Raw genomic sequence first — 14,484 nt, forward strand, 5'->3', positions numbered from 1 at the left:
GATCGGCTAAGTGAGTGGGCAAGGATCTGGCAGATGGAGTATAACGTTGGTAAGTGTGAGGTTATCCAGTTTGGAAGGAATAATAATATGGACTATTATTTAAACGGTGAAAAATTACAACATGCTACTGTGCAGAAGGACCTGGGGGGTCCTTGTGCATGAATCACAAAAACTCAGTTTGCAGGTGCAGCAGGTAATCAAGAAGGCAAATGGAATGTTGGCCTTTATTGCGAGAGGGATGGAGTATAAAAGCAGGGAGGTCATGCTGCAACTGTACAGGGTACTGGTGAGGCCGCACCTAGAGTACTGTGTACAATTTTGGTCCCCTTATTTAAGAAAGGATATGTTAGCTTTGGAGGGGGTACAGTGAATGTTCACCAGGTTGATTCCAGAGATGAGGGCGTTAGTTTATGAGGAGAGATTGAGTAGACTGGGCCTGTACTCATTGGAGTTTAGAAGGTTGAGGGGAGATCTTACAGAGACATATAAGATAATGAAGTGGCTAGACAGGGTAGAAGCAGCGAGGTTATTTCCACTTACAATGGAAACAAGAACTTGGGGGCATAGCCTCAAAATATGGGGGAGTCAATTTAGAACAGAGTTGAGGAGGAACTTCTTCTCCCAGAGGGTCGTGAATCTTTGGAATTTTCTGCCCAATGAAGCAGTAGAGGCTACCTCGTTAAATGTGTTTAAGTCACAGACAGATAGATAGATTTTTAACCATTAAGGGAATTAAGGGTTATGGGGAGCGGGCGGGTAAGTGGAACTGAACCCACTATCAGATCAGCCATGATCTTATTGAATGGCAGAGCAGGCTTGAGGGGCTAGATGGCCTACTCTTGCTTCTATTTCTTATGTTATGATTATGCATGCATTTGCCTTCTGGGCTCAACATTGAGTTTAACACTTTAGACTGAACTTAACGTTCCATTCTGACCCCCTTTTTGTTTTCTTTGTTTGTCCCTAAGCAAACCCCCTCCTCCTTCCCCCTTTGGATTAAAATATATTTGAATTGGCATCCAAAGATGAAAAAACCAGCGGGATTTAATTGAGTTTTTACACAAATTCAACGCTTAGAATTTCTTTGGGAGAATCCCACCCCATCTAAATTACTGCATTCAAGTTTGGGCAATGAACTTCAGGAAAAAGTGGGTACAGCACAGATTCATCAAAATGAAATCAGGATTTACAAGTATGAGCACAGATTGCACACACTTGAGCCATACTGCTGGAATTGATCAAGAAGGTTGAAGGGGAATCTAATTGTGATGCTTAAAAGAATTAAGAGGATTCAATTGGGTAAACATTAAGAACTATTTAATCAGATGAGGGAATCCAGAACTAGAGCATAATCTTAGAGGCCATTTAGTATTGAAATCAGAAAGCAAGGAACAGTGAAAATCTGGAACTCTTTCCCCCAAATGGCTATGGATGCCGAGTCAGTTGAAACTTTCAAGATCAAGGTCGCTAGCTTTTTGTTTAAGGGTATAAAGAGATGTTGAACAAAGCTAGTCATGTGGTTAGCACTGCTGCTTCACAGCACTAGGGACCTGGGTTCGATTCCCGACTTGGGTCACTGTGTGCAGTTTGCACGTTCTCCCCATGTCTGCGTGGGTTTCCACCAGGTGTTCCGGTTTCCTCCTACATTCTGAAAGACGTGCTGGTTAGGCGCATTGACCCGAACAGGCACGGGACTGTGGCAACTAGGGGAATATCACAGTAACTCCATTGCAGTGTTAACGTAAGCCTTACTTGTGACTAATACATAAATAAACTTTAATTTGAATTGAAGTACTTATTTAACTGACGGTGAAACAAACTCAAGGGGGCTGAATTGTCTACTCCTGTTCTTATCTCAGTTCACACCCATTTTTTCATTTTTACATTTCAGACATAGCCAAGGTACTTAACATAAAATAAATTAGGCAAAGCTTTCATGCAAATATGAGGCATGAATATTTTTGCCCCAAGACTGAGCATATATTTCCAGATCAATGTATCAGCATACCAGTGTAAGACTGGTGAACTTGAGAAATGTGCGATTGGCACAGGCCTATAATCAGGAAGCAACTCAAACAGAAATTGGTACCTTAGTTCTCCTTCTGCCAACACTTTCCCAAGCAGCATTGCTGATGAGATAGGTGGCTCAAATTTGAGTTTCCTACATGGGAAAGCCGTCTTTGGAGGTATGACAGGTGATGGTTGATAATAATTTTATTTATTAAAATAAGACCAATTTCTGATGTACTTCAAGCCTTGTAGTTCAGGTGTGTGTGCATCACTTATGTGCCTAACAATTAGCCACAATAAATTTTTACCTTACTACTTGTAAACATTTTACAGAAACACAAACACGTTTATTTAGTTTTTTATCCTGCTTTCATTTGTCACATACTCTTTTCCCAGGCAACCATCATAAATTAATGGAGAGCAAGACCATTTCTTAGGGTAACTAACTCAAGTCATTTTCATCTTTGTTTAAAAGTGATAATACTGAATGCAGCATTCAAATTATGACCTCTCTGAGACTCACCACCAAGCTTTGGATTAATTTGTTTATGAATTCATACATACCAATGTAGAAAAAGGCAAAAGATTTACACAAGGTCACATGGGGAGGTGGCAGCATACAGGTATTGTCACTGGACCGAGTAATCCAGAGACCCAGAGTAAAGTTCTCGGGACCCGATTTAGAATCCTACCACAGCAGATGGTGAAATTCGAATTCTAATTTAAAATATATGGAATTAAAAATGCATGAATCCATTGTTGATTGTAAAAACCCATCTGGTTCGATAATGCCCTTTAGGGAAGGAAATCTTGCATCGTTACTTGATCAGGCCTACATGTGACTCCAGACCCACAGCTACGTTGGCCCAGCCGGTGATATCCACATCCAATGAAATTTTTTTAAAGTTCCTGGAAAGTTGAAAGGCAACATTAGCCCTGAATGCAGATCTCATAATAAATAGAAATGAAAGGCTAAATGATCATTTATGTTTCAGATCGCCCAACTTTATTACGGAAGAGAAATATCTATTGCAATTCTTAGCAATGGCGGAGTTAGAACTTATTGAAAGGAGATGCAGGTATTGAGATTTATTTGCCTCAAGGCTCAGACAGATTTGATTTTGAGACTTATTTGCTGGAATTTCCGACATTTTAGAGTTTGCTGTAATTCTGCATTTCAAGCCAAAAATGATTTCTCTTGGAATGGATTCCCAAATATGAAAATGAAAATAATTGCAAAGCCTCCTCTGATAATAGAAGACAAAATACTTTGCATGAAATCCTTTTTCTGATAGATCTAGTGTAACAACCTGCCCACCCTGTCTGATGAACCAAGAAATGAGATGTTCATGTTGAAGAGACATGGTATAGCCCCCTGGAGATGCCAACAGCTTCCCTAGCCAATGTATCTGGTAAATTTACAGTCAAATGCATCAATTCGCAATTTTATTATGAGTTTGGAAGGATACTTTGATTTGTCCATTCTTAATTTCCAAAGGAATTGGAGTTAAGTGTAGGCTAGGCCAGGTGGAAGGGATAGATTCCTCCTATAAAAGGCTGTAACATTTTCAACCAACTAAATTGTACTTTTACAAAGAACAAAGAAAATTACAGCACAGGAACAGGCCCTTCGGCCCTCCAAACCTGCACTGACCATGCACGGACTTAACTAAAACCCCCTACCCTTCCGGGAACCATGTCTCTCTATTCCCATCCTATTCATGCATTTGTCAAGACTCCCCTTAAAAGTCACTACCGTATCCGCTTCCACTACCTCCCCTGGCAACGTGTTCTAGGCACCCACTACTCTGTGTAAAAAATCTGCCTCGTACATCTCCTTTAAACCTTGCCCCTCGCACCATAAACCTATGCCCTCTAGTAATTGACTCTTCCACCCTGGGGAAAAGCTTCTGAATATCCACTCTGTCCATGCCTCTCATAATCTTGTAGACTTCTATCAGGTCTCCCCTCAACCTCCGTCGCTCCAGTGAGAACCAAGTTTCTCCAACCTCTCCTCATAGCTAATGCCCTCCATACCAGGCAACATCTGGTAAATCTTTTCTGTACCCTCTCCAAAGCCTCCACATCCTTCTAGTAGTGTGGCAAGCAGAATTGAACACTATTCCAAGTGCGGCCTAACTAAGGTTCTATAAAGCTGCAACATGACTTGCCAATTTTTAAACTCAATACCCCAGCTGATGAAGGCAAGCATGCCATATGCCTTCTTGACTACCTTCTCCACCTGCATTGCCACTTTCAGTGACCTGTGTACCTGTACACCCAAATTTAATTGAAATTTGTGATTGAGACTTCTGAAGCTATTTAACTTGGGGCAGTATCGATAATTTAAATCAAAGGCAGAATTCAGCTATAACAACCATGAAAGATGAACAGAATCACTAGGAAAACACTTTCAGCTCACAAGAACATCACAAAATGAGTTGAAACCAATAACCAGACATGTTTAGAAGCTACTTTTTGCTTTAATGTTAAGATTTTGGACAAATTTTACACTCATGAAAAGTTTTTCTGAAGACTGCATAGAACACAAGCTGAGATTGATTGACATCATTTTATTGCAGAGAAATCATCAGACATATTTAGTTTATATGCTTCATCAGCTGGACTTTGTATTAATTCTCTAACTAACAATTAGCAAGAATCAGAATCCCTACAGTGCACAAGGAGGCCATTCGGCCCATTGAGTCTGCACCAACCATAATCCCACTCAGCCCCTATCCCCATAACCCCACATATTTACCCTGTCGGTCCCCCTGACATTAAGCAGCAATTTAGCATGGCCAATCAAGCTGACCCACACATCTTTGGACTGTGGGAGGAAACCAGAGCACCCGGAGGAAACCCATGCAGACACGGGGAGAATGTGCAAAGTCCACACAGACAGTGACCCAAGCCGGGAATCGAACCCAGGTCCCTGGCGCTATGAGGCAGCAATGTTAACCACTGTGCCACTGTGCTGTCCCGCAAGAAGTCAGGAACTTAAGAGTCTTCAATTGTTCTAAGTCCTATGAGTGGAAAATAAAGATTTTGAAACTGCGACGAGGAATGAGAAATTACTGAAGGCGGTTTTGAGCATATGGACATTGTGAGAGGAATTCTAATATCGTGGTTTGAACAAAGAATTGGACACCTCGTTGGACAATTGTGGCTCATGGTTGACATTGATAAGATAATAATCTTGTCAATTAAATATTCGCCTACCTTGGGGGGAAAAAAATGGTATAAAAATTGATGCAGAAGGGTGATTCAGCCTGGCCAGCTGCTTGACATATGATTAGGAAAGGAGTTCACCAATAATTGAGTAATCGTACATATACATTTCTTATAATGTATTTGTGACTAATTGTAACAGATGTATTGTCATAGGGTTCTTTATTGTTCATATCGAGCAAAGACATTCGTGTTTAATTTGAGTTTGACTGCTGTCCCATTATTTCTTGTAATTCTCAAATCCAAACTGCAGAGTAACCTGTCAGGGGTGGAAGTTTACATCTTACACTCTTGAAGGATGTGAGCCAACCAAATGGGTTTCCATGGATCCAGGAGCGTTCAGTCATTTTTTTCAAGCCGGTTCCCAAACTGAATTTTATGAATTCAATTTCACAACTTGCCACAGTAGAATTTGAACTCATGATCACTCGGTTGTTCATCCAGCACTACAACCACTGGGCTATCATACCACCATTTGGAGAAACATCTATAAAATGCTGGTCGTTTTTTTTAAATACACAATTAATGCCAAAACCTGAAAATAGAAAATAAATTGACAAACAAATTGATTATGAATATTTCAGTGTCAAAGCCACTTTCACTATATAAAAATACAAAGAATAAAACTGAAATACTTTTTTTCAGTCCCGTGATAACAACAGATAAGGATACTTTATTGTACTTAACCCAAGCCTATGTATATTGATTACCCATTTATGCTATTCTCATATTTGCATAGCATTTTCATGGTGCTGACAGAATAATCTTTGCATTTATGAACTTCACTGAGAGTCATTTAACTTTATTTCGTACAAAAATGTGTCAACCTTCTCCTGTTTTGAAAAACAAACATCAAGCCATCGAGCTTGGACTACAACTGCTGTTGGATTCTCCCGGAGGTAGCTCTGCAACTCCTAGAGTCAAGACATAAAGATGATCAGTGAGGTTATGTCACATTGTCATTCATTGCTTACAAAAGAGTTAAGTATGAAACTGAACAATTGCATTTCCATTTTTCACCAAACGTTGATTGCGATCATCTCGTCTATCTTCAACCCACCCACATTGCAAAGATTATACAGTTCATTCGGAAACAACACCTATATAACTGTGACCATAATTTACTCACTGGCTAGGATCTTACCACTGTTCACGCCGGCAGGATTTTCCCATCCCACCACAGCGAACGGAGATTCGGCTGGCCATCAAATTCTCCAAGCTCGCTGCAGCAGGAGCGTGGCGTGAACGGGTGGGAAGACCGTGCCCACTGTGTTTCTTTCTTCCGAGAGACCTCACCCCACCTCCATCCTCTTCTACCAGCTTTGACCACAAATATCTCTATTTTGCAGCCTGCCCCTGGGGCACAGGTTTCCTCGACCCTAAACTTGCCTATTTTAATACAAATGTTATAACTGGTTCACCTCTCCTATGCTTCTCCTGCGCACACTATCATCTCCATTATACCCATTGTAAAAACACATTTTCCCTTTCTGCTTTCACTACTTCCCCCTGCCAGTTTATCTGAGGTCGTTAAAATCTCACATGATCATCATTCAACATCTACTATTCACCTCATAGATTTGCCCACACATTTTTTGTTCCAATTCTCTTCCACGATCTGGTAGCCTACAGTACATTTTTATTAGTTTGATGGGTCTTTTATCTTTTACCTCATTCATATCCATAACCTACTGTTGGTTACATCTGTTTTTTCTACTCTATTATGTTATCTTCCAACTAGTACAGCCACTCTATCTCCACTTTTTGCCTTGCAAACCTTCTCAAAACTGTTCTCCTCAATCATATCCTGGGAACTTCACCTTCATCTGGTTTTATTTCCCTTTCTTCCCCTCCTGCTCAATATAATTTTTTTCCTTCCTCAATGGAAATCATTTCAAGACATCTTCCTGTATATTTAGAGATTTGTGGAAATGCTGCATTGAGCTTTTATATCGGAAAGCAACTAAAGGAAAGCAAACACAAGAAAAGTTGAAAAAAATAAATGAAACCATATAAAAGGAAGAACTCTATTTCAACTGATGCTGTTTACCTGCATTTGGCTAGAATCATCCACTTGTGCCACAATATGAGTAGTTTCAGCACAGAAATTCTGATCCACGTCACCATTATAAGTGCATTTATGTTAAAGAAAGTACTCACCACCAAAGGAAAACCACTATAATTCACAACTGAATGTACAATAGGTTCACAAATGAAAATAGTGTATTTAGCACCTTATGAAATATGATACAAGATTTTGTTCCCACAATATTCTATCTCTAACACGTGAAAAGTTCATGGATTTCCTCATCTACAAGATAGAAATCAGGTTCTCTCTGCTGCATGCCCTCTTCTTCATGCCTTTTGAGCCAAAATGTTCCCTGTTCCTCCCCTGCCCTAGTCTTGAGGAACTCATCCTCTTCTTGTTTCGTTCCCATGTTTTCCCTTTGTCTGCTTGAAGTTCATCTCGTCTATTTCCCTTGAACTCATTCCCACTAACCTCCTGATCATCTGACGCCTCCCAAGATCCTATTTTAGTCAATATTATAAACAGTTTTCTCTTTTCTAAAATCTCCTTAAATTGACACTCACTGGGATGGAGCACTCTTCTAACTTTAACCTGGTGCCAGCAATGTTTCCTTTAAAATGTAATTGTGCTCAGCCAGTTTATCAGTGCATTTTTTTTTTGCATGCAGCATTTTTCACAGAGCAAGGCCTGCATGACATCATCCAGGCTGCTGTGCACAACATAGAGTGTTGCCAGCATAAACCCTGTCTAAAATCTGTAGGAATCATATCAATTATTCAATACAAAAGGGTCCTCTCATGAAGTGTGGGGTTTAGGCTCATTTCTCAAGCAATATCAAGTTCCAAAGATGTGCGGGTTAGGTGGATTGGCCATGCTAAATTGTCCCTTGGTGTTCGGGGGACTAGCTGGGGTAAATGCATGGGGTTATGGGGATAGGGCCTGGGTGGGATTGTGGTCAGTGCAGAATGGCCTCCATCTGTAGGGATTCTATGAAGTACGCCCTACATTGCAATTTAGTCATTCTCCAATAATACTCCTTTGCCTCCATTTATGTTTTAATTCAAGGAAGCTGTTCGAATTGACTGCAAAGCAAGATCAAGGATATTGCAACAACAAAATCACAGAACAAAATGCTCAGATTTAAAAATGTATCTACAAAAATTAAATCTCCTATTGTAACCCGCCTCTGCCCATTCTGAATTCTCAGTACAGGATTAAAATGTATAAATCATGATTCAGGGACAATTGGGATTGTTTACCACAAACCACAAAGCTATGCTCAGTGAAATTTAAAAAAGCTTAACTTAATTATTGGGAAATGAATGTCAGCAATACTAACTGGCATTATTTGAAACCTACAAAAAATGTTGAGAATGACCACAAGTAGATCAGACACGATGAAAAAGGATATGTAATTAAATAACGGCTTAGCTTCTTCTTTTCTGATACATTGAAGAAATAAACGCTCACTCCAGACATGAAGTTTTGTAGAATGGCTGAACTTTCTGATGATTGGTCTGCAGCACCTCCCTCTGTCCGACTTCTGTTTGCTTTAACCTGTTTTGTTGATGTCTTGACGGTCGAGACTGAGGACCCAGAAGCAGATGTGGAAGCACCATGTCTTTTGAAATAGTAGCTGGCATATCTTGTAAAGGAATAAATCTTTGGAGGAGTTAATTGAGTTGCTAGATAAAGGAGACCACAAGTAAAGAGTTCAAGGAAAGCAGCTTAACTAAAAAATGTTATTGCACTATCGAATCGCAAAAAATCGAAGGGACTCAGTGAATGAATGACATTGACTTCTTTCTTTCTCTTTTGTATACAAAGAAACCAAAACATCAACATCTAATCAAATGGAAAGTCAATTGGATAGACTTAAATACCTGGCGGCACGGTGGTAGAGTGGTTAGCACTGCTGCTTCACAGCACCAGGGATCCGGGTTCGATTCCCGGCTTGGGTCATTGTCTGTGTGAAGTTTGCACATTCTCCCCGTGTCTATGTGGGTTTCCTCCGGGTGCTCCGGTTTCCTCCCTCATTCTGAAAGACCTGCTGGTTAGGTGCATTGACCTGAACAGGCGCCAGACTGCGGCGACTAGGGGAATTTCACAGTAACTTTATTACAGTGTTCATCTAAGCCTTACTTGTGACACTATTAAATAAACTTTACTTAAATACCTATGCAAATGTATGGCTCTCAAGATTGTTTTTCCTTCTTCTCCCTGTCCATGCTTCATTTTAACATACTGTAAAGTAAAGTTTTAAAAGTTTATTTATTAGTCACAAGTAAGGTTTATATTAACATTGCAATGAAGTTACTGTGAAATTCCCTGAGTTGCCACACTCCGGTCAATGTACCTAACCAGCATATCTTTCAGGCTGTGGGAAGAAAACCGGAGCACCCGGAGGAAACCCACGCAGACATAGGGCGAAGGTGCAGACTCCACACAGACAGTGACCCAAGCTGGGAATTGAACCCAGGTCCCTGGCGCTGTGAGGCAGCAGTGCTAACCACTGTGCCGCCAAAACTTCTTTCATAACAGAGACAGGCAGTTGTATTACCCGTCCCCTGCATCTCCTAAAACAATGGCTGAAAAGGCATGTATTGTCTCTCTACAAATTTAGTTTTGGTCAGCCATGTCTATGACGTTTAAGGAAAACTATCATCATGTTTAAAGGACACCAAATCAAATTTGTAAGAAATCTACAACATGGGTTTTTGGTGGTCTTACATGGAATACATATTTTCCATAACGTCTGACAAAATCGGCTTTGAGAAGCAATAAATAATGATAAATACCATGAGGCCTACAAAACATATCTATAATATCACCCTGGAGATGATTGAACCAACACTTGGCTGGATGAGGTTTGATGTGAAACAAGCTGCTTGGCCTATTTCACAGCAAGTGACCATGAGAGCAACAGTAATGTGAATTGGGAATCTAACGCCTGCTCTGGATCCCTTTTTGAAATTAGACTTTCTGCATTAAAGGGAACCACGGGGGGAATTTTCCCAAGCCCCCGTCAGCAGGTTCAAAGGTGGGTGGGAGGGGAGAATTTGGCAGGAGGCCCAAAAATCGGTTTCACACTGGCATGAATTTACAGCAAGATCTTGCCCTGGTGCCGATCACAGTGGATCAAGAAACCCACTGGAGGCCGGTGTGAAACTCATTTGCATCCTGCTATTGGGATGCAGATGAATGTCCAAACACCCACGCTCGATTCTTCATGGGGGCAACTGGAAAACACGCCAGCATTTGATTTGATTTATTATTGTCACATGTACTGCCATACAGTGAAAAATATTGTTTCTTGCGCGCTGCACAGACAGAGCATACCTTTCATAGAGAATGAAAGGAGAGCGCAGAATGTAGTATTACACTCATAGCTAGGGTGTAGAGAAAGATCAACTTAGTGTGAGGTAGGTCCATTCAAAGTCTGATAGCAGCAGGGAAGAAGCTGTTCTTGAGTCGGTTGGTACGTGACCTCAGACTTTTGTATAACTTTCCCAATGGAAGGAGGTGAAAGAGAGAATGTCCGGAGTGCGTGGGGTCTTTGATTATGCTGGCTGCTTTGCTGAGGCAGCGGGATGTATAGATAGAGTCAATGGATGGGAAGCTGGTTTGCGTGATGGATTGGGCTACATTCACGACTTTTTGTAGTTTCTTGCAGTCTTGGGCAGACCAGGAGCCATACCAAGCTGTGATACAACCAGAAAGAATGCTTTCTATGGTGCATCTGTAAAAGTTGGTGAAATATGTTCGGAGCAATGTGGTATACAGATGTAGGGACTCAACTGAACAGTGCCTGGAGCTGCCTCCAGAGTTCAGGATGGAAGCCACCAGCACCCCTGGTTCCCGGAGCATCATACAGTGGGTGGATGGGGGAGCATCTGCAGGTGGACTTTCCAGATCAGGTGTCCTGGAGTGGGTCCATATTCCAGCCTCAGAATGTTCCTTGAGATCCATCTTCTTTCTCAGGAGGTCTATTTTCCAGTCTTTGAGTGCTTTCAGAGATCTATCTTCACTTTCAGCATGTCCACCTTCTTTCTTCAATACTAGGTCAGTGATTTTGGTGTTTGTTCAATATGGTGCCCAGATAGGATGGTGGACTTTGTGCCATCAGGCCTGGCCCGCCTTGGAATATGTTGTAAAAACACCCGGTTGCATAACTGATGAGGCTCGGGCCAGAAGATTTGGCATGTTTCACTGCTGACCTCTGTGGCGTTTCTACTCCCGCCACGGGACTTAGTCCCAAAATTGGAGCATTTGCCCCATATCTATATAATGCTGCCTTAACCAGCAGTACTTAAAGGGACTGCTGGAGAACATCGAACAGTTACAATCTGAAAAATAAACTTGTACTTGGAGTCATGAGGGACAGAATGCTCTATATAACTTAACAGCAGTTTGGAAGACCACTGCTCAACCCTCACCCAATTGCCTGCTTACCTGAAGGGACATTGCAAGCAACGCAATGGTCTGAAATATAAATCTACTTCAACAGCATCCTGCCTGGATACACACAGCAAACATCCATAGCCTGCTGGTCAGATTTAAATGAGGCCCAAGGTCTAATATTGAGTGTGTCTGAAGCATATCCATTCTGGGAAAGGATTCACCATTGCGTTCAGTTTATGCTGCCAGGCACCACCCTATTTAACCCCAATTATGTTTTACAAGATATAAGTAACTTTATTCTAAAACTTCTCTGTGAAAGGATGGTCAAAAGAAACTCTGGTTAGATTAAACTAGGCTTTTACCATTCCCTTTTTTCTATTTTCTAAGTGTATAATAATGATCAATTTTCTGACCTTGGTATTTTCCATTCCTCATCATGCACAGCCCTACCCAGTGGGCGACACAGTGGCACAGTGGTTAGCACTGCTGCCTCACAGCGTCAGGAATCCGGGTTCGATTCCCGGTTTGGGTCACAGTCTGTGTGGAGTTTGTATGTTCTCCCCCTGTCTGTATGGGTTTCCTCCGGGTGCTCCCGTTTCTTCCCACAGTTGGAAAGACATGCTGCTTAGGTGGATTGGCTGTGCTAATTCTCCTTCAGTGTACCTGAACAGGCGCCGGAGTGTGGCAACTCGGGGATTTTCACAGTAACTTCATTGCAGGTGTTAATGTAAGCTGACCTGTGACTAATAAATAAACTTTAACTAGTGAAGAGAGTTGGGTTGGGCAAGATAGTTATTCAGAGCAAGTAGCTCTGTTGTTTTAGATAGCAACATCAAGCTATGATTGATGACTTTCATAGAAATCATCGAGTTTGCACTAACCCTGTGACACAGCATCTTACCCAGGCTCACCCCCGCTCTATACTGTAACTTCGTGCATTTATCTCACAAATTCCCCTAATCTATCCATCTTGGGACACTAAGGGGCAATTTAGCACGGCCAATCCACCGAACCGGCATATCTTTTGGACTTTAAACAACTATTTTTTCCCCCACAAAAACAGAAAATGATGGTAAATCTCTGCAGGTCTGACAGCACACGTGGAGGGAGAACAGTCATCTAGACTTAAAACGTTGCCTCTATTTTCTCTTCAGAGACGCTGTCAAATCTACTGAGATTTTCCAGCATTTTCTGTTTCTGTCTCAGATTCCAGTATCTGTAATATTTTGCTTCTTTATTTATTTTCTCGGTTCTCTTCACCTGCCAATTTAATCTTGTCTATCTTCAGGGTCATTAAAGTATCTTCAGGTAGACTGAAGACTGAATGACAAGAAAATCCTGCACAGCGGGTGGGATTTTACAGCCTCGCTCGTCCCGGAACCGTAAAATCCCGCCTGAGGTCAACGGACCTTCCCATGACCCGCCCCTCATCCTCTCCGATTCCCCTGGCGGGCAGGGCGGTAAAGTTCCGGCCATTGTGTCTGGATGAGTTGAAGCCAACATCCAGACACCAAGCAAGGTGGGCAAAAAGAAGTGGCAGAGGACTTTCAAGTATCAAGTCAAAGCAAGGGCTTAGAAGCAAAGCGAAGAATGAAGTTTGAGCTGGGGAATTGCAGAAATGTCAGATTCAATTTGTAATAAAACAAAGGCAGTATCATAAGCATGGTAAGGACTTAGCTAAGTTTCAACTCAGTTGTACTATTTTTGACTCTAAGAGTTCAACAAACACCCCAAGGTAATATTTTGGTGAGTATATCTCAAATGCAACATATTGGGGAGGCACGGTGGCACAGTGGTTAGCACTGCTGCCTCACAGCGCCAGGGACCCGGGTTCGATTCCCGGCTTGGGTCACTGTCTGTGCGGAGTTTGCACGTTTTCCCCGTGTCTGTGTGGGTTTCCTCCGGTTTCCTCCCACAGTCTGAAAGATGTGCTGGTTAGGTGCATTGGCCATGCTAAATTCTTCCTCAGTGTAACCTGAACAGGCGCCGGAGTGTGGCGACTAGGGGAATTTCACAGCAACTTCATTGCAGTGTTAATGTAAGCCTTACTTGTGACTAATAAATAAACTTTATGGAAGTTTTGTGGCAATAAAGCTTTTACTTACATATCGATTTTTAAAATGTTATTCCAGGAAAACTAAAGAAAAATTGATTTACACTCTAAACTACACAATAGGTATCAGAAGGATACATGTACGTTACTATTCCTCTTGATGAAAGGTATTTCCGAATAAGTCTTTCGGTGCCATACCAGTTAAATCCTTTAGTTGTATGTCCTATTCGTGGGAGATGCACACTTGCTGAAAAGAAAGAATTAAATCTGATTTAAACACATTGTCAAATGTAACTGTGCATGCAATTGTGTAACAATGCTATTAAAAATATGTTTTGAAGAGGATTAAGTAGAAAAGGATATTGAGCAGGATTTTATGTACCCAAATTGGTTGTGCTGCCCACCGTACGCTGACAGAATATTCAGTCAGCGTGCCAGTCTCCCGAATGATGGAGGGTGAGTGGGCATGGAAATCAGTAGCCCATCTGCCATTTTGAAATCACAAGCTCATTAATAATGCAATCATCAGCAATTTTTCGTTGACCACTGTATTTTTAGGCATTGGACATAAATACGTTTGGGAGTCTTTAACGCCAGCTATAATGAGGTGGGACTGGGGTGTTGTGGGGCCATGATTGACCGTAACAGCAGATTCTACTGGGGAAGGTGGCACCATCTGTACGTTTCTTTTAAATGACCTTTTTTAAATCTTTCATGCACCTCCAATGAAAAGTGAAGACTCATTCTGAGAGGAAGGAGA

The 14,484-nt window shown here is 41.5% G+C and overlaps 1 protein-coding gene across 1 annotated transcript in view; it reads right to left on the reverse strand.

Annotated features, from left to right (window-relative positions):
* Positions 1-4,472: 4,472 nt before the first annotated feature.
* The window catches only part of chd1l (chromodomain helicase DNA binding protein 1-like), a 120,698-nt gene continuing 110,686 nt past the window's right edge, over positions 4,473-14,484 (reverse strand). The window contains exons 22-26 of the mRNA XM_078232860.1: positions 13,863-13,971; positions 8,682-8,906; positions 7,292-7,373; positions 6,069-6,155; positions 4,473-5,776 (exon numbers count right to left, since the gene is read on the reverse strand). Coding sequence (XP_078088986.1) covers positions 5,729-5,776; positions 6,069-6,155; positions 7,292-7,373; positions 8,682-8,906; positions 13,863-13,971 — 551 coding nt within the window. The 3' untranslated portion in view covers positions 4,473-5,728. The remainder of the gene's footprint in view (positions 5,777-6,068; positions 6,156-7,291; positions 7,374-8,681; positions 8,907-13,862; positions 13,972-14,484) is intronic.

The sequence above is a fragment of the Mustelus asterias genome, chromosome 17 (genome assembly GCF_964213995.1).
Source record: "Mustelus asterias chromosome 17, sMusAst1.hap1.1, whole genome shotgun sequence".
NCBI lineage: Eukaryota > Metazoa > Chordata > Chondrichthyes > Carcharhiniformes > Triakidae > Mustelus > Mustelus asterias.